At 40.2% G+C, this 24,113-nt stretch overlaps 2 protein-coding genes across 5 annotated transcripts in view; one reads left to right on the forward strand and one right to left on the reverse strand.

The window, feature by feature from the left end:
• The window catches only part of GRM3 (glutamate metabotropic receptor 3), a gene marked incomplete at both ends in the record, with an annotated part of 45,242 nt that extends 38,254 nt beyond the window's left edge, over window positions 1-6,988 (forward strand). The window contains 2 exons of the mRNA XM_082756714.1: window positions 1,075-1,249; window positions 6,915-6,988. Of these exons, the coding sequence (XP_082612840.1) occupies window positions 1,075-1,249; window positions 6,915-6,988 (249 nt within the window). The remainder of the gene's footprint in view (window positions 1-1,074; window positions 1,250-6,914) is intronic.
• A 5,919-nt stretch (window positions 6,989-12,907) lies between these two features.
• Window positions 12,908-24,113, reverse strand: part of ELAPOR2 (endosome-lysosome associated apoptosis and autophagy regulator family member 2) — a 101,551-nt gene continuing 90,345 nt past the window's right edge. For 3 of the 4 annotated variants that reach the window (XM_082762147.1, XM_082762146.1, XM_082762149.1), the window contains 6 exons: window positions 22,849-22,945; window positions 21,713-21,814; window positions 20,185-20,311; window positions 19,238-19,416; window positions 18,109-18,274; window positions 12,908-15,083 (listed from right to left, as the gene is read on the reverse strand). In XM_082762147.1, the coding sequence (XP_082618273.1) occupies window positions 15,024-15,083; window positions 18,109-18,274; window positions 19,238-19,416; window positions 20,185-20,311; window positions 21,713-21,814; window positions 22,849-22,945 (731 nt within the window). In that variant the 3' untranslated portion in view covers window positions 12,908-15,023. The remainder of the gene's footprint in view (window positions 15,084-18,108; window positions 18,275-19,237; window positions 19,417-20,184; window positions 20,312-21,712; window positions 21,815-22,848; window positions 22,946-24,113) is intronic. The other variant, XM_082762148.1, reaches the window with a different exon arrangement.

A 24,113-nucleotide genomic window follows, 5' to 3' on the forward strand; every position in this document is an offset into this window, starting at 1 on the left:
CATGATCCCTCACCTCATGAAATCTGAGCATCTTTCCATTACACTTGCCACATCCACCTTTGGTAAACAGTGAACATTAATTATTTGATGACATGAATTTTACTCACTGCTAACAACGCACTTGGTGCTCTGTGGTTATATAAAGCTACAAAGTCCATTCCGTACTCCAATTTTTATTTTGCAACAACTATTTCTGATGAGGAGACGTGAGAAGCATTCCCATGGAAGAAGGCTAATCTCCAAGGACTGCAGGAGTGTAACTAAGGCAAAACGAGTCATGGATGTATGATCATTCAAATTAAGCAGTAGAGTTTATGGCAGTTTAATTCAACATCTTAATTAAGGAATCTGCTTGGAAGAAAAGAATATAAACTGAAAATGAGGCAGTAAACTGGCACCTAGTTGTGAAAAAAGAGGAAGATAGACAGTGACAGAAAAGCTATGCTAACAAATGGCCCAAGACAATTACTCCAAAATCCTGTAGACTTACAAAAAAAATCATCTCAACCCAAAGGTCCCTGCCTCAAACCCAGGGCACGTTTCAGGATCAGCCTGGCAAATGTCACCAGTTCTTAGGCTTACTCAAATTCATACCTATGTCTCAGTAAGGGATTGATCAGGTTCTCTGATTAGGATTGAAGCTGGAGGCTAAAAAGGTTTTCAAATGGATGCTTTGTGTGAAGCATCAAATGTTACCCCATGTGAAGCACTGTGCCTGCAGCCTGGTTTCCAGTGTGGCTGGCTTTGCTCAGATGCAGCATTACAGTCTTCAAACTAGTAATCAAGGGTATTGGGGTAAAAGAGACCCTTCTCATTCTTGTGCTAAACTGAGGGAGAACACACTTGGTCAAGCACCCCTTGATAATACACAGAGACACAGAGCACCATCAGCACCATGCAGCTGTGTTGTACGATCCTAGGATTGTGGAAGATAGGAATGAAACAGATGTTCAAGCCAGCCTGTACCAGTGCTGATTGTGATTCCTACTGTTGTATGATGATGATGCTTCTAACACTCTGAATTTCCGAGCTTTCCACACTGAAACCTGGCCCTTTGCCCCCACTCTATCCCAGGTGCAGACCACCACCATGTGCATCTCCGTGAGTCTGAGCGGCTTTGTTGTGCTGGGCTGCCTGTTCGCACCCAAAGTGCACATCATCCTCTTCCAGCCCCAGAAGAATGTGGTCACGCACAGACTCCACCTCAACAGATTCAGTGTCAGTGGGACCGGGACCACTTACTCCCAGTGTAAGTAGCAAAACTGTTGCCTTTCTGTAAAGATGTGGGGTTGCAGTGGATGTTTTTTTTACCGGCAACCAAAAGCCTTCTGTAGGCAGGGCTGTGTACCCCATGGAAGCATCACTTCGTTTGTGTCTGGAGAGAAAAACTTTTCCTCTTCCCATGGGAATGAGCTTGGAGCCTGATCTAAAGCTCACTGAAGCCAGCAGAGAGCTTGCAGCAGGCTCTAACTCCAGCCTGTTCAGCACAAAGCAAGGGGGACCCGTCGCTTGCTGTCACTCTGGCAGCAGCACCAGGAACAGATTGCCCTGGGGTATTCCCATCAAAATGACACTCTGGCAGGACCCAGGCCACAATGCAGCTCTCTCTCAATGCTTTTTATCACCTGAGTTAAAAGGGAAAATCTCCAATTCTGCAGCAAGCACGTACAAGGGATGCCAGAAACCATTTCTGTATGCTGAGTGTGAGCAACACCTTTTGTAAATGCCACAGAAGGGAAAAGCAAGCAGTGCTGTGCTGCAAGGACAGCTCACCTGCTCAGCCTCCCTCCTTTCCTGTGCCTTCATCCCAAGCAGACTCATGTCTGTGATTTTGTTATGAGGCTGTGGCTCTTCTTCTGGGTGTGTTATTTGGAGATTTTTAGGGTTTAAAAAAAATAGGTCACATATATGTCTTTTTTTTTTTCCTTGTCAAACTTAACAAGGCAAGGATGGGAGCACACAGCACCTTGTTCACAAGACACACACAGCACGCCTAACTTGGATAGCTGGTCGAAAAACACACTGCATCTTGAGAGAGGCGAGGAATAAGAGAGAGAAGAAAGTGGGGATGCACAGAGCAAGGTCTGCCAGGAAGTTCACACTAATCTAGCCTCAGGTTTTTGAATATGACTCAATTTTCAAAAATTTCTAGAAATTTTTGGTACAACAGGCTTCAGTCAGAATGTGTAAGGAGCTATAGACCCTGCAGTGTGTCAGATGGGCAGGGATGAGGAGGTAAAGGGAACCTAGCCATCCCTGGCTCTCCCTTCCCAAACCACTCTGTGCCTCGTATGCCTGGGGGCCCTTAACAAGAGAGAGCAACCATGTGGCCCTGCACATCCTCTATCTCATCCAGCCCAGGCTCCAGAATCCAAAATTATTTGCTATTTCTGAAAACTTAAATAAAGAGGGATGAGATGACCCTAAATGTCTAAAGTGCAGAGCACTGCCAAAGGGGCTGGACTTGCAAGACCCATGGATTCCCAAAAAACTTTAGAAGCTTGGCCAACTGACAAAATGGTAAGCCTCCTGTGATTATTTTTGTCCCCTATGGATTTTGTAAAGATGTTTTTTTTCTGATTATTTTTTTTAAATCCCCTCATACTATTAAATAAGCTGTCTGAAACCAATTTTATTCATGGACAATTTTGTGCAGGATTGCATTTTGGAATTAATTTTTTTTTTTTTTGTAATTACTGGATAATATAGGTATGTATATGTGCATGCATGCAACTGAGATCCTCAGTCTATACCTTTAGATTAAGAGCTCACTTTTTCAAGTTTGTAAGTATCTTTGAGACATTAAGGGAAATATAAAGATCAAGTCTTACAACCTTTTGTTACTTCAGTGGTTAGAAAGGTTTCCTTGTTCCTTTGCCTTTCATGCTTACACCTGGCTGAATAAGGCGTGATGGTCTCTGTTGGTCTTTTTGGACCACAAGACACAGAAAGGACCTGGAAGAGAGACAAAAAGTTCCATCCTATATAATGGAAAAAAAAAAAAAAAAAAAAGCAGTTCCCATCTAGGGAGATTATTTAAATAAATAACAGTGGGAATTTGTTATCTATCCTAACAGTAATATTTTTGAGGAGAACTCTCCCTCACACCCTTCAATTTATTTGTTTATGATTGTAATGCATTTTTTTAAACTGTGCAGTCATTCATAAACCTCCAAAGCCATTGTCATACAAATGTATTCTAATCCATACCGCGGCCCTTTCCATGCCTGCTACCGGCCTGCTTCTACCTGCTCATCACTACCAGTTCATCTTTGGGTACGTTCCTTCAATGGCAGCAGGCATACAGGAAGACAACATCAATAACCACACAGCATCTATTCAAAAAGAAAAAAAAAAAAAAAAAAAAAAAGGAATCTGAAATATTCCTCTCATCAGTCCCAGAGCTGTCAGCTTGTTTCTCCTTTGGTCTTGATGGTGTTTTCATCAGTCAGAAACTGCTTAATATGAGGCTGATCAAAATTAGCTCCAGGGCATTCTGGTGTCAGCAACATCCAAACAGCCAGTTCTTGTTCATTATCAGAGCTTCAGAGAACAGGAGGTCCCCCTACACCCTTTTGCAGCTGCATTCTTGAAAAGTATGTTTCTTACCCCCATGGTTTCCCATCTCTGTTGGCTAGGGGCTGCCACCACCTCCTTACTCGATCAGTCATTAATGCCATGAGCTGAGTGGGCCATGAACAGCAAGTGACTTGCTGAGACTTTTAAGAAGTAGGATATATGTGTACCTGGGTACACAACATGCTCTGAAATGTTTATATCCATACATGCTTATTTGGAACTGAAAATTCACCTTTGGCAGAGCACAAATTCTGCTTCCCTTATACAGAGTTTTGCCCAGTTTTCCTGGGGACTGTTTTATGGGGCACAGAAAAGGTGTTTCCATAAGGTAGGAGATCAGCACTCATAAACCTTCCTAGAGAGCTCAGGACTGATTTAAGCACCTACATGATGGGGGCTGAGCTTTTACAGCCCAAAGATGTAATTCCCTCCATTTATGTCCCCATGGAGAGCTGCACACAGACTTCAACTCCTCCAGGTGTCCTCCACAGGGGTCAGAATAAGAACTGAAGCTACTGTTTACAGCCAAGCTGGTAAATTTTCTCTCTCATAACTTCTTTGCCTGGCCCTAGCTCCAAACGAGTGCTGATATATGGCTTTTATACATAATTAACTCACAGCTGTCCAGCTGTGAGCATGGGTAGAGGAAGTTGCACACAACAAGTTTGAGTCTGCCTGACTATAGAGGTATGGTGCAAGGTGCCTACAGTGGTACTGAGCTCTTGTGCTTTTGCTCTGATTCTTTTCCTTGGATTATATAATCAAAATTGATTCTGGAAAAGAGGAGATCAAAAGAGAACAACTTTTTACTTGGGCATATAGTGATAGGACAAGGAGTAATGGCTTTAAACTAAAAGAGAGGAGATTTAGATCATATATTAGGAACAAATTCTTCACTCTGACGGTAGTGATGCCCTGTCCCAGGCTGCCCAGAGGAGCTGTGGCTGCCCCATCCCTGGCAATGCCCAAGGGCAGGCTGGATGGGGCTTTGGGCAGCCTGGGCTGCTGGGAGGTGTCTCTGCCCATGGCAGGGGGTGGCACTGGGTGGGCTTTAAGGTCCCTTCCAACCCAAACCATTCTGGGATCCTATGAAAAGCATGAATTGCAGGCACATCAAGACTTCTGGTCTTGTCTTACATTTCTGCATGGCCTGAGCACAAGGCAAAAGGGAGGTGAGGTGTCCCTAGCAGGCTCACTGATCTTTCAGGAGACCCTGCACTGGCTACATGGCATGAAGTTCTGAACTCTACAGTGCCAATGCTTAAGATTGCAAAGGTTTGTAAGGAAAAGTAAAATCTTTTGTTCAGACAACTGAGAGAGCTGGACACTCAGTGTGAACCCTTTACTCCACCCGGCAGAGTTAACACCTGCCTCCCAGCACTACAAGAGCAGTGCTTTCACATGCTGTGAAGAAAGCCTGGGGACTGAAAAGGCAAGGCCACTTGTTCATCGCCTACCACCATATTCCTCCATCCAGCTTTGGCATCCTCCTGATCCACTTACTGTGCTATTCATACTCTTTAGTGGGCTGGACTTCAAAGAGGCCCCTGAAGCTAAAAAAGTTCTGGGTGGGCGACTGATTCTGACAGAACCTAAATGCTTTTGCCTGTAGTCATACTGGAGAAGAACTAGGGTTTAAAACAAGTCTCCTAAGTAGTAGGGATTTTTCTGTTTGCCTATCATAAGTGGTAATAAAAATAACGATAAGAAAAACTTCAGGTCAGTGTACTGCCAGACTATCTCCAGTTAAAAACCAAGTATAGTTAATTAAAACCTGATAGATAATTTTCATAAAATCCTGGACTTGAGGTCCTGTCCCCTTCTACCCACAGATTTAAGCACAGATACAAGTTGTGAGGGATGAAATTTCATCTAATTCAGATCAAGGGCTCATTCTTGGTTCTTCAGCTTATTAGGGTATGCCCCACCCTTGGAGTATCAGGTTAGTCCATGGCTTCCTCTAAATTTGTCATGTTAAAGCAGTTCTATTTGCCATGAAATATTTACTCCATCAATGAAAGAATTAGAAATAGGAGCTAATTTGAAGAAATAATGATCTGTTCTGAAAATGATGCTGAGAGTATTTAGAGAACCAGTCTGCAACCAAGACTGCAGCCAGCACCAGTTTTGGAAGAGTGAGCATGCCCTTGTCAGCTACATAAATTGCTTTTTACACTGGATGATTGAGTTTACTAAGTCATTGCTTGCTGTGTGTTTTCTTTGATGAAGGCATCACATTTCTCGGGGTCACTGTTATCATTAACCCAATGTATCTTTCAAAAAACAGCTTTATGGTGCTGTAAGCAGAGATGTCACAGAGCATCGGAAAACACATTCCTGATGCCCAGTGGATAATTTTTACAAAGATGGACAAACCAGCTTGCTTTTGAATTAAAAACCACCTGTCTTTGGCAGAATGGTAATATATCCTACAGTCAAAATACAACTACATTTGAAAACAGATTCTGGTACTCAGATTCAATTGTCATATCACTGAAGCAATGAAAACTTGTTGAAAAAAACATTAGGCAATATAGACAGGGAAGAGAAACAGAATTTGGCCCTTACCTCTGGATGCACATTGGATCCTGATCCAGAGATCCTAGAAATCAAGGGGATTATGGCCACAAAATATTCTGGGACTAAGTGAGAAATAATTTTGCTTTCAAATTCAGATATTAAAAAAAAATATTAATTCCATCCAATAGGCACATAGATTTTTATTTTTTTTATTTTTATTTTTTTTGTAATTAAAAATAGAGTAATACACAGCTCTAATGTGCAGAGGTGAATTCTCTCCTGGATTTAAAAATGCATGTGTTTTATTTCAGGAATGTCCACTCCAATCACATGAAAGCTTGTAGGATCATTTCATGCCAAGAAGAAATGAAAAATCCACAGGTTCACATTTTACTCTACAGAGATATCTTTGCACCACTCTAGCTACATTCATTCACGCTACCATGCAAAATGTTACAATTTGACACCCATGGCCCAGAATCATCACCAAAAAAAACCACACAACAACAACAACTACACAAAAAACTTCAGGCATTTTATTCAGACACTTCTTCGTCAAGCTTAATCACCCTAAGCTCTCTTAGCAAAGAAAAATCAGGTTCCTCCAGAGGGTTCCTCAGCCTCAGATCTGAATTGTCTCCTAGAGGTGCAAGCACACCTCCAGCAGCCTCACAGCTGACGCAGTCACCTCTGCCAGTGACGTGTCATTGGGTATCTTAGTTAAAATTGGGTGAGATGGTCCAGATCCTAATCCTATGCATTGTGATTCTGTCGCCCCCAAAGTTAGTTGATTTTCTCCCCTCTTTCTCTTTCAGCATCTGCTAGTATGTACGTACCGACCGTCTGCAATGGAAGGGAAGTCCTGGACTCCACCACCTCATCTCTGTGATTGTGACTTGCGGTTCAGTTCTTGAGTTTTTAGACTGTTAGGCAAAATTTTGCACATGCTGTGCACTCCAGAAACACCAGAAGACAAAAGTAAACAAAACAAGACTAGTACCTTTTTTTAGAAACAGTGTAATAAATTATTTTTGAGGATTGTACAGTATATAGTGATGTTCTGGAACTTTTTAGACTGATTTTAGCCCTTCTGTTGTTAACGGTTGTAAGGGACGTGTAAATAGCCATGGTTCACAACGTGCATAGTCCTGCAGTAAGGGAGTGATTTGTTGCAAGCACAGTTGCAATGTTAGGTGACTTCTTTCCTACGAAATTTTTTTGTAGCTCCTTGTTGTAATTAACTTAGACTGCATTTCTATGTTGTATATTACAGTTACCTTACGTGTAACAGGTTGGTTTTCTCAGCACAAAACAGCAGTATTAATGTAAAGGCACCAATAATAAAGAGATAAAAGTTTTTCAGCATGGTTTCATTTTTGTTTCTTCCTCCCTCAAGGTCGTCACGCTCCTGAGGGGACTTCCTTAAACACCAGGGGAGGTAGAAAGGATAAAAAGCCTGCAGCTTAAGCATGTATGTGTACACTTAGGTGTGTATGAGTGTGTGCCCGTGTTACTAAATCCACATCACATAGTATGTGTTTATGATGGATGCTTTGTCAGGGCCAAGTACAAATTTCCTCTCCTTAAAAAAATATAATAAAAAAGCACATTATTAAAGCATCTCAAGTGCTTCTCTTGTTTTTAAAATGCAGGATAATTTCCAAAAGTGAAAATGTCTAATTGCATCTCAGTGAGGTATTAGCAAAAAAAAAAATGGTTACTGGTTCACTCATTTGGCATGACTTCAATTCATCATGCCCAGAGTAGACTGGTAGCATATAAAAAGCAGAGAGATTTTAGATTAGGTTGGCAAAGAGAGAGAATAAAATCTGTCAGAAAATTAGCTAAGACGGTTTTACACCTCCAGCCAAAACAAAGCTGGTTCCGCTTGCCTGCATCACCGCTGCCGTGAAAAGTAATTGGAGCGCTACGGAGACCAAAAAAAGTTACAAAAGAGAAATGTAGGAGACCTTTGCACATGTCTCTGGGGTGACCTTTGCATTCAAACCAAACAATTCAAGACACATACACACAGTGGCTACTGAGATGACTGCAAAATACGCTTAAAGTCTGGCTTTTATAGCTGCTCTCTGCAAGCCACGCTCGCTCTATTGAAACAATCTGAAATCCTCCCTTCTGCTGGGTCCAATAAGTCATTAAGGAAACAAACACACCTTTGATTAATGTGTCTGGGCATATTTACCTAAGGGCTTGTTCCTGTTGATCTCATTCCAGCTAAGGTCAGTAGCAAAAGTTGCATTGACTTCAAAGGCAACACCAGTCAGGCTTGAAAGGCAGAGACCAGAGATATATGGTGTCGATTATAGAAGTTCTCTGGAGCCCAATTTTCATTTACTTTCAGAGGTTTTTACACATTTCTGGAAAGGTGCAAGTCCTTAGGGCTGAACTGGCAAAGGAATAGTCATTTTGAATGTAAAAATTAAACACATTCTTAAAATTCCTACTCACAGGTAGATGAATAATTCTTTCGCATACCCACGTGTTCACCAGTGAAGATGTCTAGATGTCTACTCCTCTTCAGCTAGCTACATGAGCAGCTATTTCAGCCTCTGCATCGTGGAGCTGTTCAGCACTGAAATCCCTGTGACTTTCCCCAAATAGCTATTGCTCAACCCATGTTACATGCTGAGCCCTGCTGTCAGCTTCTTTATCTCCACAAGCTCTAGAGTGCCTGATGTTTCAGGCTTGGTGCTCACCTTGATGCACAGCACAGGCTTGGAGTATTGTCTTCTCAATCAAGACCCATCAAAGCAACTCCAGTTTGGCAGTGGCATTAATGGGACCTTTGTATGCTCTTTGGTAGAATAAGAGGCAGTACACGGTACGGCAAAAAGTCAAAACATCTGATCATAATGTTAATGTGCTTGCATCAACATCATCTTTATGAGCATCTTAAAAATGCCCAAGCGAGGGAGAATTTCTTCTCAGTTTTTATGGGAAACAACAATTAGGGTCAGATCTACTTCACCTAACACCCACTGCCTACAATATAGATAACTACCTATGAGACAGTCAACGCCTTCTCACTTTGTGGATAGAAGTGGGCACAAGTCCCCTGACTTACCTTGGTTTGCTACTTTAGACTGAGATAAATCTCTCTAAGCAAGGTCTAACACAGCTTGTTCAGATCACAAAGTTTACACCAAAAAGAACAGCATTGTGTCAGATGAACCATGCCCCTAAAATCTAAATTGGCATCACTGAAGCTAATTTATAACAGGTGAAAATCTTATTGTCCCCGAGTTTTCATTCATTTCGATAGCACTATTGAGCAAATGACCTAGTGTCTGTGTCAGAACACATGTTATGAATACTAAGGGGGTTTGAAAGCCACTTGCTTATGGGTTTTTTACACACACACACACACACAAAAAAAAAAAAAAAAAAAAAAACACATTGGTCTTCTGGAGTTCCAGCCCCATTTAATGTTCCAGATATTCCTGTATTTCACTTAGTTTGTTTTTTGAAAGCTTTTTACAGCTTTCTGTTGGAATAACCAGGGATTCAGGGTATGTGATATTGCCTGACGCTTCAAGTAATCCAGTTTCAAAACACAGCAAAACAAAAGGAAAATGTCAAAGTCTGGCAAAACCCTTGCACACTGCACTTGCATAAAAATCTCCTGAGAATGGGCAATTTTATTCTTATTATTGCTGATATTGTTGTTATTATTATTATTATTTCTGTTGTTTCACACCATCATTTGAGTTTGTCTGTTTTAAACAATATACATTTTTTTTGTGTTTGCATTTATATAAAACTTCATTTTATAGTATACAACTCTTTTGGTCTCTTTAGTGCTCCCGTCGTAGAATCACAGAATGGTTTGGGTCAGAACAGACCTGCCCTGGTTCCTTACAGGGCCCATGGGATCCCCGGGCACCCCAGCTCTGGGCAGGGGGAAACACTGGGGATGAGAGTGAGGCAGTGTTAACCCAGTGTCTGTGGTGCCTATGGAGGCTGCAGACAAGTTTCATTTTTCATTCAAAAGACAAAATCTTACAGCACCTTAGCTCACTGATACAAATCATAAAGGTCTGTGAATAGCTGATCATGTTGTATTTATTGCTTGAACAGAGAAATAAGACTCAAAAAAAAATAACTGCAGATCGATCTGAAGTAAAGACATTTGGTTTTGGTGGTGGTGGTGTTCTTTTATTATTATTTGGTAGGAGAGATGTTTCTTTTTAAAGTCCTGACACTTTTTTTTTGTTGTTTTGGAAACAAAAACAAAATCCACTGTGGTAAAAAAAAAAAAAAAAAAAAAAAAAAAAAAAAAAAAACATTTTGTTTTGTCTTCAGGTGATTGCTTTTCCTGAACAAATTGGATACAACAGGTTTTAGTCGTAGTCAAAGAAATGCCAAAAGGAATTCCAAAAGTCTTTTTAAACTGAAAAACTCTAATACGTGTCTCAAAATGATCAAATCTTACATTAAAAATATCATATTCTCCTTGAACAACCCAAAAAATCATTGCAAAATATCTGGAACATATTGGTTCCACCTAAAAATGTGAGCTCTGGTTCAAAACTTTTCTGATGCAACCCTTCACACAATTACTACACTTAGAGAAAGGGAGACCAAAATAACCCCAAACCTCATCAGGCTGATTTCCATGATGTTATTCCCTACTCATTAGCATTTACAGTTTGCAAGAAGAAAGGTTGATGTTGTATATCCAGAGCCACCACAAAGCTTCTCAGCAACATAGGAAAAAACTCAGTTTTGTCACTGCAAGGAGAAAAGAGGTCAAAGCCAGGCTGGGCTGTTCTGAGTGGTATGAAATGACATTTTCATAGCAAGAGCCCTCCCTCTCCTTCCTTTTCCCACCTTTTATTGCTGACTGTGACACCACATGGCACAAAATATCCCTTTGGTCAGTTTAGGTCTGCTGCCTGGTTATGTCCCCTCCCCATTCCTTGCCCACCATCAGCCCAATGGCTCTGGTGGGTTTGGCTAATTAACTCTATCCCAGCCAGACCCACAACCTCACTGGCTTTTAGGTGCTGTTAGAGCACCAGACAGCTCACAGGGCTTTACCGATTTCTTCCTGATGAGGTCCCATATTATATACACCCAAACACGGTTGCAGCTGGTGCCCAAGCCACTTTTCATGTCTCTCTCTTCCCTGCTACCCATTGTGGGCAGAGCCAACAGGGTGTCTGGAGATGTCACCATCTGTAGTGACACATACCCTACATTTTATGACCCTAACCTAGCAATTTTTATTTCTGTTCCTATTTCCTTGCACGTTTGCCAATGAAGCACTGTTCCCATGCATTTCGAAGCAACAAGAAATAGAAACAAGGGATTCTGTGAAAGGTGTATACAAGGGGAAAGACAGAGAGAACACCACCAGAGAGAAGCAGAATTTCCCAAGTTTTCTCTTAAGGTTATCATTACCTAGAACACCAATTGAAGTCCTTCATGCTTCATGACACAGACCAACCAGTGGCATTCCTTGCTTTGGAAGAAATGCCTTTGTCATTGGGACATCAGCACCCACCGTAGCTGCTTTTACTCTGACATTGAAGCATATGTTGTGGCTGCTGGAGCAAAGTCAACAACCGCTGGCTCCTAAATGGCAACATCTTCTTCTACCTTGTCTGCTTACAATCAAGTATCTCCATTATCTGGGTATTCCTGGCTCTGGCAGGACAGGCCAAAATAAACATAAAAATAAATAAATAAATAAATAAAACACTAAAAACTTTCCCCTTTATTAATGAAGCATCCCCAAACTTCTTAAAGAGTAAATCCTCTCTTTGAACAAAGATGACAGCTCCTTGAAGCTACTCAATAACTTTTCATTGTGGCTCTAAGACACTTAATTTTCCCCAAACCTAGACTCTAAATCAATCATGTTATATATTAGAAACATCAACCAACTTAATCAGAACCAAGTTAGAATACATTCTTTGCACATTTTCCCCCCAGCAAGTGCTGTCACAGCTAAGACAATAACATTGTTTAATTTGCCAATAATTTATACAGCAAAACCACTAAAATGTGCTTAATCCTTGAAGAGATTCAGTTGCTTGACTCCAGATTTCAAAGAAAAGCATGCAAATGCGGCAATAAAATGCATTCCGTTTAATCAACTGAACACATAACAGACTGATTCACATTGTTTTATGGCATCAAATAACAGTTTCTGATGTGATTCCATGTGGGAGAAATGGGGGAGGTTTCTGCAAGTATATTTTGGCAGGGTACTAGAAGAGGTCCCAGACAGCTGATTTCTTAATGAAGTGTTAAAGGTTTCCAAAATTTAATTCTCATAGGAAAATAAAAACTTCCCCTCCCTACTATGTCTTTAACAGAAACAAAAGACCACAAAAATCAGCTAAGTATGCCAGTTTAAACTCACCTAATTGCCAGACAATGCAATTTCCTTATTTTAAAGCAAATACGGTATGTGCTTGTATCCCACTATGTCAGTACTGCACCAGATAAGCTGTTAGGTTGCCAGGAAAAAAATTGAACAATATCTGGACAAACCATTTGGAAGCAGAGCTGAGAAGGGTCATCCAGCAAAGTCCATCGGAGCTGACAGAAATTGCCACTTTTTATTTCAAACAGAAAATAAAAGGGAAAGGGGAGGGAACCAAACAAACCCTCTGTGATTTTAAGTAAAATGAAATATAATTCAGAATAATTAAAGCATTTTTACAGTACAGAGATATGAAGGAAGAAATGTTATTCTAGAGAATGAACTGCAATGTGTCTGTGAAAACATATGGAGAGAGAAGGGGGAAAAATTAAAAGAGATGTAGACACATTCAGTTTGGTGGCAGCAAAAAGCTCTAGCCACCACTGCAGACTGGCAATGTTCAGAAAAGGCTGTAGTTCCACCAAAACACCTCAAGTCCAAAATTTCAAATATATTTTCACTTTATTTTATGAATGCCCATCAGATATATATCTTTGATGCTACAGCACACTGGTTGAATAAAAATCAACGACATAAAAACCCTCTTCATAAAAGATCCAAGAAGTGAAGTCCCACAGCCATAACCATTTACTCTGTGAGCATATCATCTCTGACAACCATATATAAATGACATCATGACGACAAACACAATGTACAATAATAAGTGTGCAATGATACAAAATATACAAAAAGGAATGTGTATTTAATATACATTCAACAATACCCCATAAAAATCTTTCTTGGGAAAGTGAAGTGCCTTTTCAAGAACAACAAAAAATGTACACCACTTCTGTAAAGATGCCTGAAGTATCTTCCATCAAAAGAGTAAAGCCTGTGTTTTGTGATGGGAGATATAAAAAAGATGAGCTGAATTTTCCCTAAATAAACAAACAAACAAAAATCTAAGCTTCATAATTTTTTCGTCCACATCTGTAGTATAATAAAATATTCGGAGTGCAGAAAATTCAGTTTAATTTAAATTTTACTTAATAGGGCCTTCTTTTATAGATAGATGTAGCTCAGTCATATAAAACCAAAAAAAAATCTCTATTCTTTATTGTAAAAAGACCATTACTGACCATGTGTCTCTTCTGGCTTTGATGCATTCCACAATTCACATAATTTTACAGGAATGGAAATGTGAGTCTGACCGGAGGTCAGCATAAGTTGGTTCCTCATTTTCTCCTGGCTCTATACAAGTCTTGTATGTTTTTTCCTTAATATTTTTTTGCCTAAGTTTCAGATTCCTTTGAGTCTGACTTCAATAGGAATTTCAGGAAATGATTAGGGTGGGCGTTATGAAGATCTCATACTTACAATGTGGCTGACTTTATGAAGTCCACCTAGCCTCCAGTTTTCAGGGCCATGTTTTGTGCCCTTCTTTCCAAGCAGGTGCTTGCATTGACAGCAGAAAGCACTTAGATGCTGAGCTGCACAAGTGCACAAGCCATGCTCAGCTCCCCTGGGATCCACCTTCATTCCTTGCCTAGGTCCAGAAACAGAGGTGGCTGAGTATTTCTAATAAGCCCCTCAGCAGATAAAGCTGGTCTCTGATCTCCAAAAGTAGAGATTCTTGCCTTACTTCCAGAGTTCAGCCTTTGCTGGCTTGCAGCCTAGGGAAAGGTGGCATATTGGCAGCCCAAGGGAGGGGAGTGAAACTGCCACCCACCTCTCTTGAAAGGACAAGCCTCCACAGAGAGCAATGAGTGCCACTTCCACTGTAGATATCATTTTCCTTGTCTTTATAGAGACTAAGCTTTCTATTGCCTGTAAACTCAAGGGCTCAGATCTGCAATTCATACAACAGCAGTTAACACATTTATATTCATTAGCATCAGGTTTTACCCCAATCCTGATTGCCATGAGTTAGGCGTCAGAATGGGTTCAATTTGCAGGTGCAAAACCATGCCTCTTGTATCAGAGGCCAATGCAGACCATCGAGCCCTTCAAAACATTACAATCAAAAGCATTCTCCAGAGTTCAACACTCACCTGAGGCTCATTCCCAGTACCATTCACAATTTTCATTTCAAGAAAGACTCACAGTTATGCTACTAAAGGACAATACACAACATTTGCAGGAGGTTTCAAGCCTCTCTGAAAATCATTCTTATGAATATGTGGAGAAGGAGTGATAGGAAATGAAAGGTACCTATAAATCATATGGCATGCCTGAGCAATGCCCAGGTGAATGCAAAAAATCATGTTATTTGCAGTATGTATATCTCTTCCTGAGTTGAATTTCATTCCCAGTATGGAATCCAAGCATCTGCTTTCGTTTTTGGCAAGGTACTCAATTGCGTGATAAGGCAATCCAATTTTCTGGTTTGCTTTCTGTCTTCTTTCTTCCTAAATGGCTGAGCGTTTCTCACCAAGATCAACACTACAATGTGTGCCAGAATATGCTTAAAATATGGTCCTGTAAAAATAGAAATCAGGTTTGTTTCTTTGAAGGCAGCATTAATAATTATTCATATATTCTGGGATCTTGAAGATTTCAGCTGAACAGATTCAAAGTGATCGTCTTTTTCCTGCAATGGAAAAAAGAGGTTCCAGTCAATTGGGATTCCTCAAATTCACTCCACCACTTGTTACAGACACTTCTCTTAATATCTCCAGAGCAGCTTTTGCCAAAGACTTCACTTCACAGTAACTAAGAGTACAGTTTGACCTTTTCATTATTGTTTAATAAAACTACTCATTATGAAAATGAAATAATGCAAAATTGTCAAAATTCTGTAAAGAAGAAAGACAAGAAAAAAGCCAAGAAGAGAAAGAGAAAATTTATCATGGTACTTACTTTAGAGGGTGCAGGGAAGGTTTGCATTACATACTCATAGTATACAACAGATAGCCAGAGCTGGGGATTTGCAATATAAGCATATGTATTCTTATAATTACTTAGTAATTTGTTCACTACATTGAAGAAAATATTTAGAGCAAAGCCTGTGAGTGTGAACACCACTGCCCCACTCCTGGATGGCCATCCTTACTCCTCCTCTGGGAGACCTCCAGGATAAAAAGTCTACAAATCCTCTGGGTCTAAAAATCAGGGCTGGAAAGTTGACTTTGCCTTCTGTTTTTCCTGCTGAGTGACAGGCCAGTCCATCTGCCCAGCAGGTATCAGGACATGAAGTGTGGACACGTGCATTACTGTGTGTGTGAACAACCCAACAGCCCACACAGGAGCTATCAAAGAACCCTAACAAAACTACTCACTAGGAAGTGCTGGCTCTTGCTTCATGTACCCACCATTTATACTTGTTTATGTACGCAAACATTCTGGAAATGATATTAAACTAAGCTCACGATCTAGTCTTTAAAGCAGTCTCCATCAGAGATCAGGACAGCCTGGTGCAGATGTGAGAATAAGCAGGGAAGAAAATTGTCCTATGCATGCCTACAGCAGAGAATATATTCCTTCTTCTGAAGGACCTGGGATTGTTATGCTGGAGACAACAGATGGAACACAATAGTTTCCAACCTGGAGCAGTTCCATAATTCTTTAATTTCTATATTCTCATTAACAATAATAGTTGTTTATTTCTATATTACAGGCCTAGACCTGAATTCCTTGGGTACTCAAAGCCATTAATAGCTGAAATGTTTTTCTTCAAAGAAATGCCATTGCCTGAAGCTCAAACATATAGTTAGGATGCTTCAAATTTTTCTTTATCTCTCAGTTTACATTTCTCCTCTTTTTCTCCCCTGTTTTCCTCTACGTATTTTTTCTATATTTTACATGCAAATACAGCAGGAGATGAATTTCCTCAGCTTTTGCACAAATGAAAAATGATGCCTATAACATTTGTTTTGGAGAAATATATATTAAATTCCAGTTATCTGCAGGGATAGAGGACACAGATTTCAGTAAGCTAATGAGGTACTGTAAGCTGAGTTTGCCAGCTATGATTATCTAGCAGGAAAAAAGGAACCAGCTTAGAAATATTTGACAGGCTGGTTTACAAAGGAGAGAATACTCAGGGAGCCTGCTACAATGGATACAGGAACTTTAAAAAACTCTTTTTGAGTCCAAATAGGCATTCAAGTGGTCTGAATGCTAAAGTACTAAAGCTTACTTTAAAGAAAAAAAGAAAAAAAAAAAAAAACTTCTCCCATGCTATCATCTCTATACTTATAATCAGGCAGAAGCCAGTGGTTGGTGCTGCAAATGGAGTCAGCAAAGCTTTTACAGTTATCAGGCGTACAGCAAAACAGGACCCTCACCAGCAGCACTGGTCATTACGCTCAGCCACAGCCAGGCAAGCCATTTCATGCACACAAAAAAATATCAGTGTTTCAAAGTCATTCCCTTCCTGTAGGATTCAAAATGGAATCAACTTCCATTTTTGCTACAGCTTCACAAAATTTGCTGTGATTTCATTTTATTTACATTTTCAATATTCTTAGCATTACATTTCTGCCCCTTTCCACAAAAAAAAAAAAAAAAAAAAAAAAAAAAGATATTGATTTTGCCAGACAAATATTCAGGCTGGGAGCAAGAGGAAGTTCTGCAAATTAGCTGTGTAACTGTACCATCTCCTAGGAGAGAGATCTGGGGAACAGGTAGCATGGAAAGAGGAAAGCAATCCAACAAAAAATGTAAGAGAACAAAGAGAAGGGAAAAGTAAGGGAAAATAAAAGAGACACAAAGGTTTTGTTACATGGTACTCATTCACAGAAAGGAAGTAATGAACACTCAAAATTCTCAAAATTCAAACAAAAAAGTGACTTTTCAAAATATTTCATTATTATTAGTGAAGGAACCTTCTTATTTTGAAACAACAATCTTCAGCAAAACTGTTTGAAAGAGAAAATGTCAATAACCTTTATCCTGGTCATAATAGATGCCCCAGCTCGACTGCCTTAAGGACAATAACAGCTTTCCCATTGACTGCAAGGCATTTGGAATAAAGACCAAAGTGCTTGTGGGATCTACCATGACAGTCCTCTGTTGCTCCCCTGAGGGACATTGAAAGGACATCAAAGGATTCAGACTTCTAACAACTCTACATCATGTGCTGCAGAAAAAATGCTTAGTGCTCCTGCTGCCCACTGATACAGAGGAGGTTGCTGCATTGGGTGACAGGTTTTGGCTGATGCCTCTCTTCATCTGAATTGTATAATGCTGAAAATTATGGTTCTCAAGGCAGCCATGAGGCCAGCCCAGGTGAGCGGCAGACATCTGGCTGGTCGTTATATTCCCAATATCAATTTTCTTTATCTATAATGGCTGTGTTTTCCTCAGTGGAGGAATCCAGTAGGAATCAAGGAAGCAGGGTTCCCTCCACCACTGACTGCTCTTCTGGGGCATGGCCCATACAGAAAAGAATGCTGTGGAAAGCTCTCTGCAGAAGAGGGAGCGTTTCCTCAATGCCCCACAGCATTTATCATTATTTCTTCTGTGGATCTCAGCCGGTCAGCTACAGACTGGGTGACGTGTGTGTGGGAGGCTGCACAACGCACCGTGCAAATTAGCATTGCAGCCTCATCACATCCAGTAATAAATAATGGTAATAATTATTTTTAGTATTAATAGTAGTAATTACTACTTACCTTCGTTGCCAAGGATTTGAGCTTCCCCAGCAGTGACTGCTTATTTGAATATACTATTTCTTCTTCATTATCTTCTCCTTCCATTATAGCACAACTGTCAGCAGCTGGCAGCTCACACTCTTTTGAGTTCGCTGTCATCACTAATTTGGAATATTTATACTCCAGCCTGAAGATATAAAGCCAGACAGGTATTGTGTTTTGTTTTTTTTTTTTTATGAATGTCCCATATTCAAAGTTTTTGTAATTTAGATTATCTGCAGGCCTTCCAGATAGTTACTTCTGAGGTAATTACTATGAATTGGATATATTTCAACCATTAAAAATGCATAACCAGAAGAGTATTAACAATACATTCAGTACCTGCTCTCCAGGTTAGCTCTCTAACTTTAGAAGTCTCTAGAAAAAAATCCATATTTAAAAAAAAGAAAGAAAAAACCACAAGAGTAAGTATGTCAGACTTCCCAAACTGTAGATTATACCAGAGGACTTCCTCAGGATCTTCTTCACGCCACTGTCCAAAAGGCTTTGGGGGTGAAGAAAGGTGTGTAACAGTGTGAGGTGGGGACCACAATGCTGGCACCCAGGTTTGCTGAAGCTGGATATAGAAGGGGAGGTGAAATACTGTGGAGGTGGAATCACAGTTTGAAGGTTTATGGCATGAGGTTCAAGATGCAGAGGACAAGAATGGGAAATAGACAGTAAGTTTGGTCTGAGAGACAGGCATCTTTTGGGTGTGTAACAGGCATAACCTGCCCAAATAGACCTGAGAAATTTACAGTCACAAAACCTATTTCAACCCCACTGAACAGTATGAAGTAGACTGAAGAGAGATCCTTTTGGTCTTCAGACTTTGACAAAGCAGTGTTGCTTCAAGACCTGAAGTCAACCTCAAAATCTCAGCGGCTAAAAAGTCAGTTCCTATTGGGAAATCTTCCCATAACAAATTATCGTATATTCCTTGCTAGCATTTTTGACAGCCACTGTTGGCAGAAGAAATCTCATCTTGGTGGATTAAATGATCCAACACAGCATTTTTCATCAACATTGTCAGAAGTCCAAATCCATGAAATGTCTTTCTGTACACTACACCAAACTTACTTTGATATGCAATACAATTTGCAGTACTTACTTTTGGTTCTTCTTCCAAAAATAGCAGGTCAAGGCTATGAGCAAAACGGCTGTGAAAGCACCAACACCAGCTCCAACCTTTAGCCAAAAATCTACCGTTTCACAAGTGCTGGTTCTTTTCTCTGGCAAGGGAACCCCTTTAATGCAATGCTTTGGCTCATTCCATACATACAAGGTTTCCTTTCAAACAGAAAGCACAGAACAAAAAAAAAGTAAGCTGTTTATAGGAACTATTCGGAGTTGAAGAAAACAAGCAAGTTTTAGGTTAGACGTTTTTTCAGTAAAAACAAACCAAAGCTTGTACTTCAGGTTTTCAGATTCTATGTGCAGTCATATTTGTCTGCTCTATTGTCCCCTTGACTGTGACTGCAGGTTCAGACATGGCAAAAGGGCTTCCTCTTCTTTATTGATCTTCATCTGACACAGTTTGGTTTGGACAGGGATTGTAAATAGGTTGTGCCTGCTTTGGAGATGTTTATCAACAGTTCTGAAACAGTGAAAGGACTTCCAAATATTTGACCAGAGAAGGCAATAGCAAAAAAGTTGCAAACAAAGTAGAACGAATTTCTAAACGGAAATTCTGAACCCTTCCCTAGTGTGCCCTGATGTTTATGGCTGTTTAGGGACTGAAGTCCTCTGAGTACTCCATCCTACACAAACAGCTTGCCTGCACATATGAATAAATCCAGAGTTCGGTTCCCTGCCCATACAGGCACAACCCAGCTGTCCTCCAGGAACCATTCTGCTATGGGCACAAGTCTCAACTCAGGAGCCGAGTCTCAACACAGCTCCTGACTGATATAGGGCTTGCACCTAGCCAGCTCAGAGCATAAACCGAGATTCCCTAACTCTGCCTGCACTTAATGTGTCCACTTGCACACTGAAATTCAACAGCATCCAAGTTTTACCCAAATGAACCCATGTGACTTGGAGCTGGGGATGCTGTACCTGAAATCCTTTTTTGCAGGCTCCCTCAATCTCATGGTAGTCTTGCTCCGTGCACAGAGGGCAAGCTTCTGCACTTTCCCACATGAAGTAGAAAGTGCATCCATCGCAAGTGCCAGCCGGGCATGAGCTAGGAGGACAGAGAAGTTAAATTACTACTTATGAAACATTCTGGAGTTTGCATCCTCTCTCCACATTCTGCTGCTGAAGACTGGTAGTGGTAAGTATGATAAATGGGTAAACATCCACCACATCAGCAGATGGAAAAATCTGGAGGAAGAATTTTTCCGTTCAAAAAGTGCTGTCACAAGTGAAAACAGATGTTGGACTGTCAAAGGTCTAAAGAAACAGTCCAGAGTTCCTGGCACTGAGTGCTACCTACACAATTACAATGAAGAGAAGAAAAAGCAAGCATTGGAGACCAGCAGTACTACTCCAGTGTTTCACCAGCATGCGTTAGAGCAGCGTGTGCCTCTTTCACTATTCTCCTGCACTAGGTGATTGTTCCACATGAATGCTACAAGCAGTTCCTGCTGCTGTTACAGTGATGTCTGGGTGAGGTCACCCATATGGAATGTACTTGTCCTGTCATGGTTAATTACTAGAAGGATGTTCACCAGTTAATGAAGAGGTAACATCTTCTCTTAGTCTAAGAAAGACTAATGGACCTATTATGTATTCAGCCGGCAGAACAAAGTTGTGCTGGCAATGCCAGGACTTTCACACAGCTTTTGCTCCTGACAACTGCATCAGTTCTAACAGCAGCAGTGATCAAAAGTGCCTGCACAAAATTGGGTTGTGTAAATGTGAAATGTATCCATACAGAAAAATTGACTTAATTTTTTCTTAAATCGACTTTTTCCTGTGTCATCTGGAAAGCTGTTATCCTGATTTGAAGGACTGAAAATTTCACAGAGATAAAAGCTAGAAGAGAATAATTGATAACTATGCTCTCTAGACTATGGAATATTGCTTTGCTGTGTATGACAAGAGCATTGACAGACCTTTCTCCTCTTTCATCTCTTTTGTCTTATGCTGCAACTTCACATGATACTAAACAGTGTCTGGAGGATCAATGAGTTACATGCAATACTATATGACATTTATCAGGTACTTCAGTGTTTGAAAACATCTGTCCGACTTCTGAGCTAATCAAAGGGGGACTAGGAATGGAGAAGTCAATAAGAAATGAGATACAGTATATCGTATCATCTGTGTGCTGTTTCTACCTATCCTCATGCTGTTAAAAGCAAGGTAGACTACTACTCTCACCACAGGTGAATTATCTATCACAGCTCACATCATGAGCTACCTGCAACATCTCTTTCCACACAGCTTAAATTGCAGTTGGTCTGAAGGGAGGCAATAGGCACAAAGGTCCCCAGAGCAAGGCCTTCACCTATGAGAAATGAGTGACACCTCCTGGTGGGTTGATGAAGGAGACAGCACTTCTCATTGCTATTGAGTAAAGTCACTAATGAATTTTGTAAAGGTTGCCTGAGGCACTACTGGGATACAAGTACTTAAATACCTGGGCACAGAAAGTTCTCCTTGGTCCGGTTTGTTGGGGTTGCATCTCATCGTCACAACAGTTGCACGACCATTTTCACACGAGGTTGTCACTGTTGAAGACCTAATATGAAACAAGAGGAAGAATGTGCAGTCAGAAATATGTTTCCACTACAGAAAAAGTACTCTGAGATGCCACTCAGGGAGCTGCTCTGTTTGAATTCTGCTGAGCCAAGGAATAAACTTGGCCAGAAAACAGGATAGAACAATTAAAAAACAGAATTCCTGGCACTGTGTATGGTAAGTAACTTTGATGGAGGGCTTATGATGTCTCAGTGTTTGCTCAGAAACTTTAGAATCACCCTGTCCTGAAACAGCAGAAGGCAAAGAGTATTCAAAAACTGCAAGACAAACACTATAAGACAAATTAACAATATGCTCAAAGTACGGTCACTACTGTGGGGTTCAGTCTGCAGAATCAGACACTGAAATTTAAATGTTTGTGCATGAAATGCTGGTATCAAAAGTGGTATAGACAATTAAAAACTATCACTGAAGCCAACACAGAGAGACAATCAGTGCTACAGAAGTAGGTATGTGCCTTAGGATAACCTGAAATGTCCCACAGCTCCAGAGACTGAACTTAGAAACTCAGTTCACATGTAGACACCAGCATGTAGACATCTTAATTGAGGTGATATTTGAGCTAGTTCTTACCCCAGTTGAGATATTCCTGATTCGGAGGAAAGTGAAGAATAGGAAAAGCATAATAACAACTGTGCAGGTTGGAACAATTCTTTTTAACATTCGTATCATTTTTGTAATAAACTAATAAGAAATTAATGTAGAAAAAAATGGACAATGGATGTATCAAAGTCATATATGAGAACGTATAGAAAGTACAATGATATTGGAAGTGGCACTTGGATGAATCAAAGTTCTGGTATCACTGTCTGTCCACACATCAAGTGTAATTTAGATTTGAGTAAACAGTGTTTGCTGATTTCAAAAGATGTTCTTCAATGTGACAATCAATATCAGCCAGATAGTGATTAAAGTGAGAAAGGTTAAAGGTGGATTAAAGATCTTCTCTCACAGCTTTAGTTCCCTTTAAACAAATGAAAGTAGAGGTATTAATAAACAGTATTTTTTACCTACTTGTAAAAGAAATGCACATCAGGTACTTTGCTTGGAGAAGGAGGAAACAGATCTGTCTTGATACTGATATTTTCCAGTGTTGTTTCAACGGTAGCTCCTAAAATTTGAGAAAAATATAAAAATAAAAGGAACAAGCTAGGAATGGATTTCTGAGGGGTTCACGCATAATATTTTCTCAGTCTGCAAGGTATGGTTCTCACATAACAGCATTTCATGACCATTGTACATTTTCCTTTATTCTAACTGAACTTTGCAGATTTGTATGTTCCTCACACCGTCTGATTTCCTTCTACAGACAAAACAAAATAAAAAGTACTAAAAGAACACCAATGTAAATTGATTATACTCTTTTGTCTAAATTTAAGTTTACCAGAAAATACTACAGAATCATAAAATAACTCAGGTTGGGAAAGGACCCCTGGAGATCGTGTGATCCAACCAACTGCTCAAAACATATGCCTTGCTTATGATACGCATAAATATAACTCTTAACACATCATAATCATAACACCCAGAGCAATCTGTAGTATTGCAGGAAAAAAAAATGCAATGACAAAATTCAGAAGGATTATAGATTCATAGAAAAGCCTTGATGGCAAATTTTGGAACAAATGACAGGCTGATGTGTAAAATAACACACGTCTGCATGAATTTTGGAGGAGAGTTGAGAAAGAGGAAAATTCATGTAACCCAATTTCTCGCATATCTTTTCAATCCCATGAACAGAAGAACAGAAAATATTGGTGCTGCATTACAACATTTCAGAAAGAGGGAGATGTACAAATGGGACAGACTGCATCCTCCTGGTGAGGTGAACAATTGCTAGAACTGTAATAGAAGCAAAATGGTAGCAGCCAGCAACTGATGGGAAGATGGGCATGGCTGAAGAAAAGAGTTTTCTTCTTGTTCTTGCAACAGGTCAGGCAAACTGGATGCATTCTCTACACAAGTCAGAGCCTGTGATCATGGAAGCACAGAGATCGATGCGCCTATTAACATTCCTGAGGTGGTCATGCAGGTGAAGGATGCTTGCAGAACATCATAGCAACACAGAACAAAAATAAGCTGTGCTGCAACAGCCATCAGGAACATGCAGAGAAAGACTTCATGTTATTGTGGAGGGGCTTCCATTCTGAGAACACACACAGGAATCACTTTGATGATAATTTCTTCTCATCAAAGACATTGCATCTAACACAAAGTAACTTAAATTTGGATCTCAACCCAACAGACAGATACTCGTTACTCACTATACTGGAAGATGA

The sequence above is a fragment of the Aythya marila genome (assembly GCF_965140915.1).
Source record: "Aythya marila genome assembly, chromosome: 1".
In the NCBI taxonomy this organism is placed as follows: domain Eukaryota; kingdom Metazoa; phylum Chordata; class Aves; order Anseriformes; family Anatidae; genus Aythya; species Aythya marila.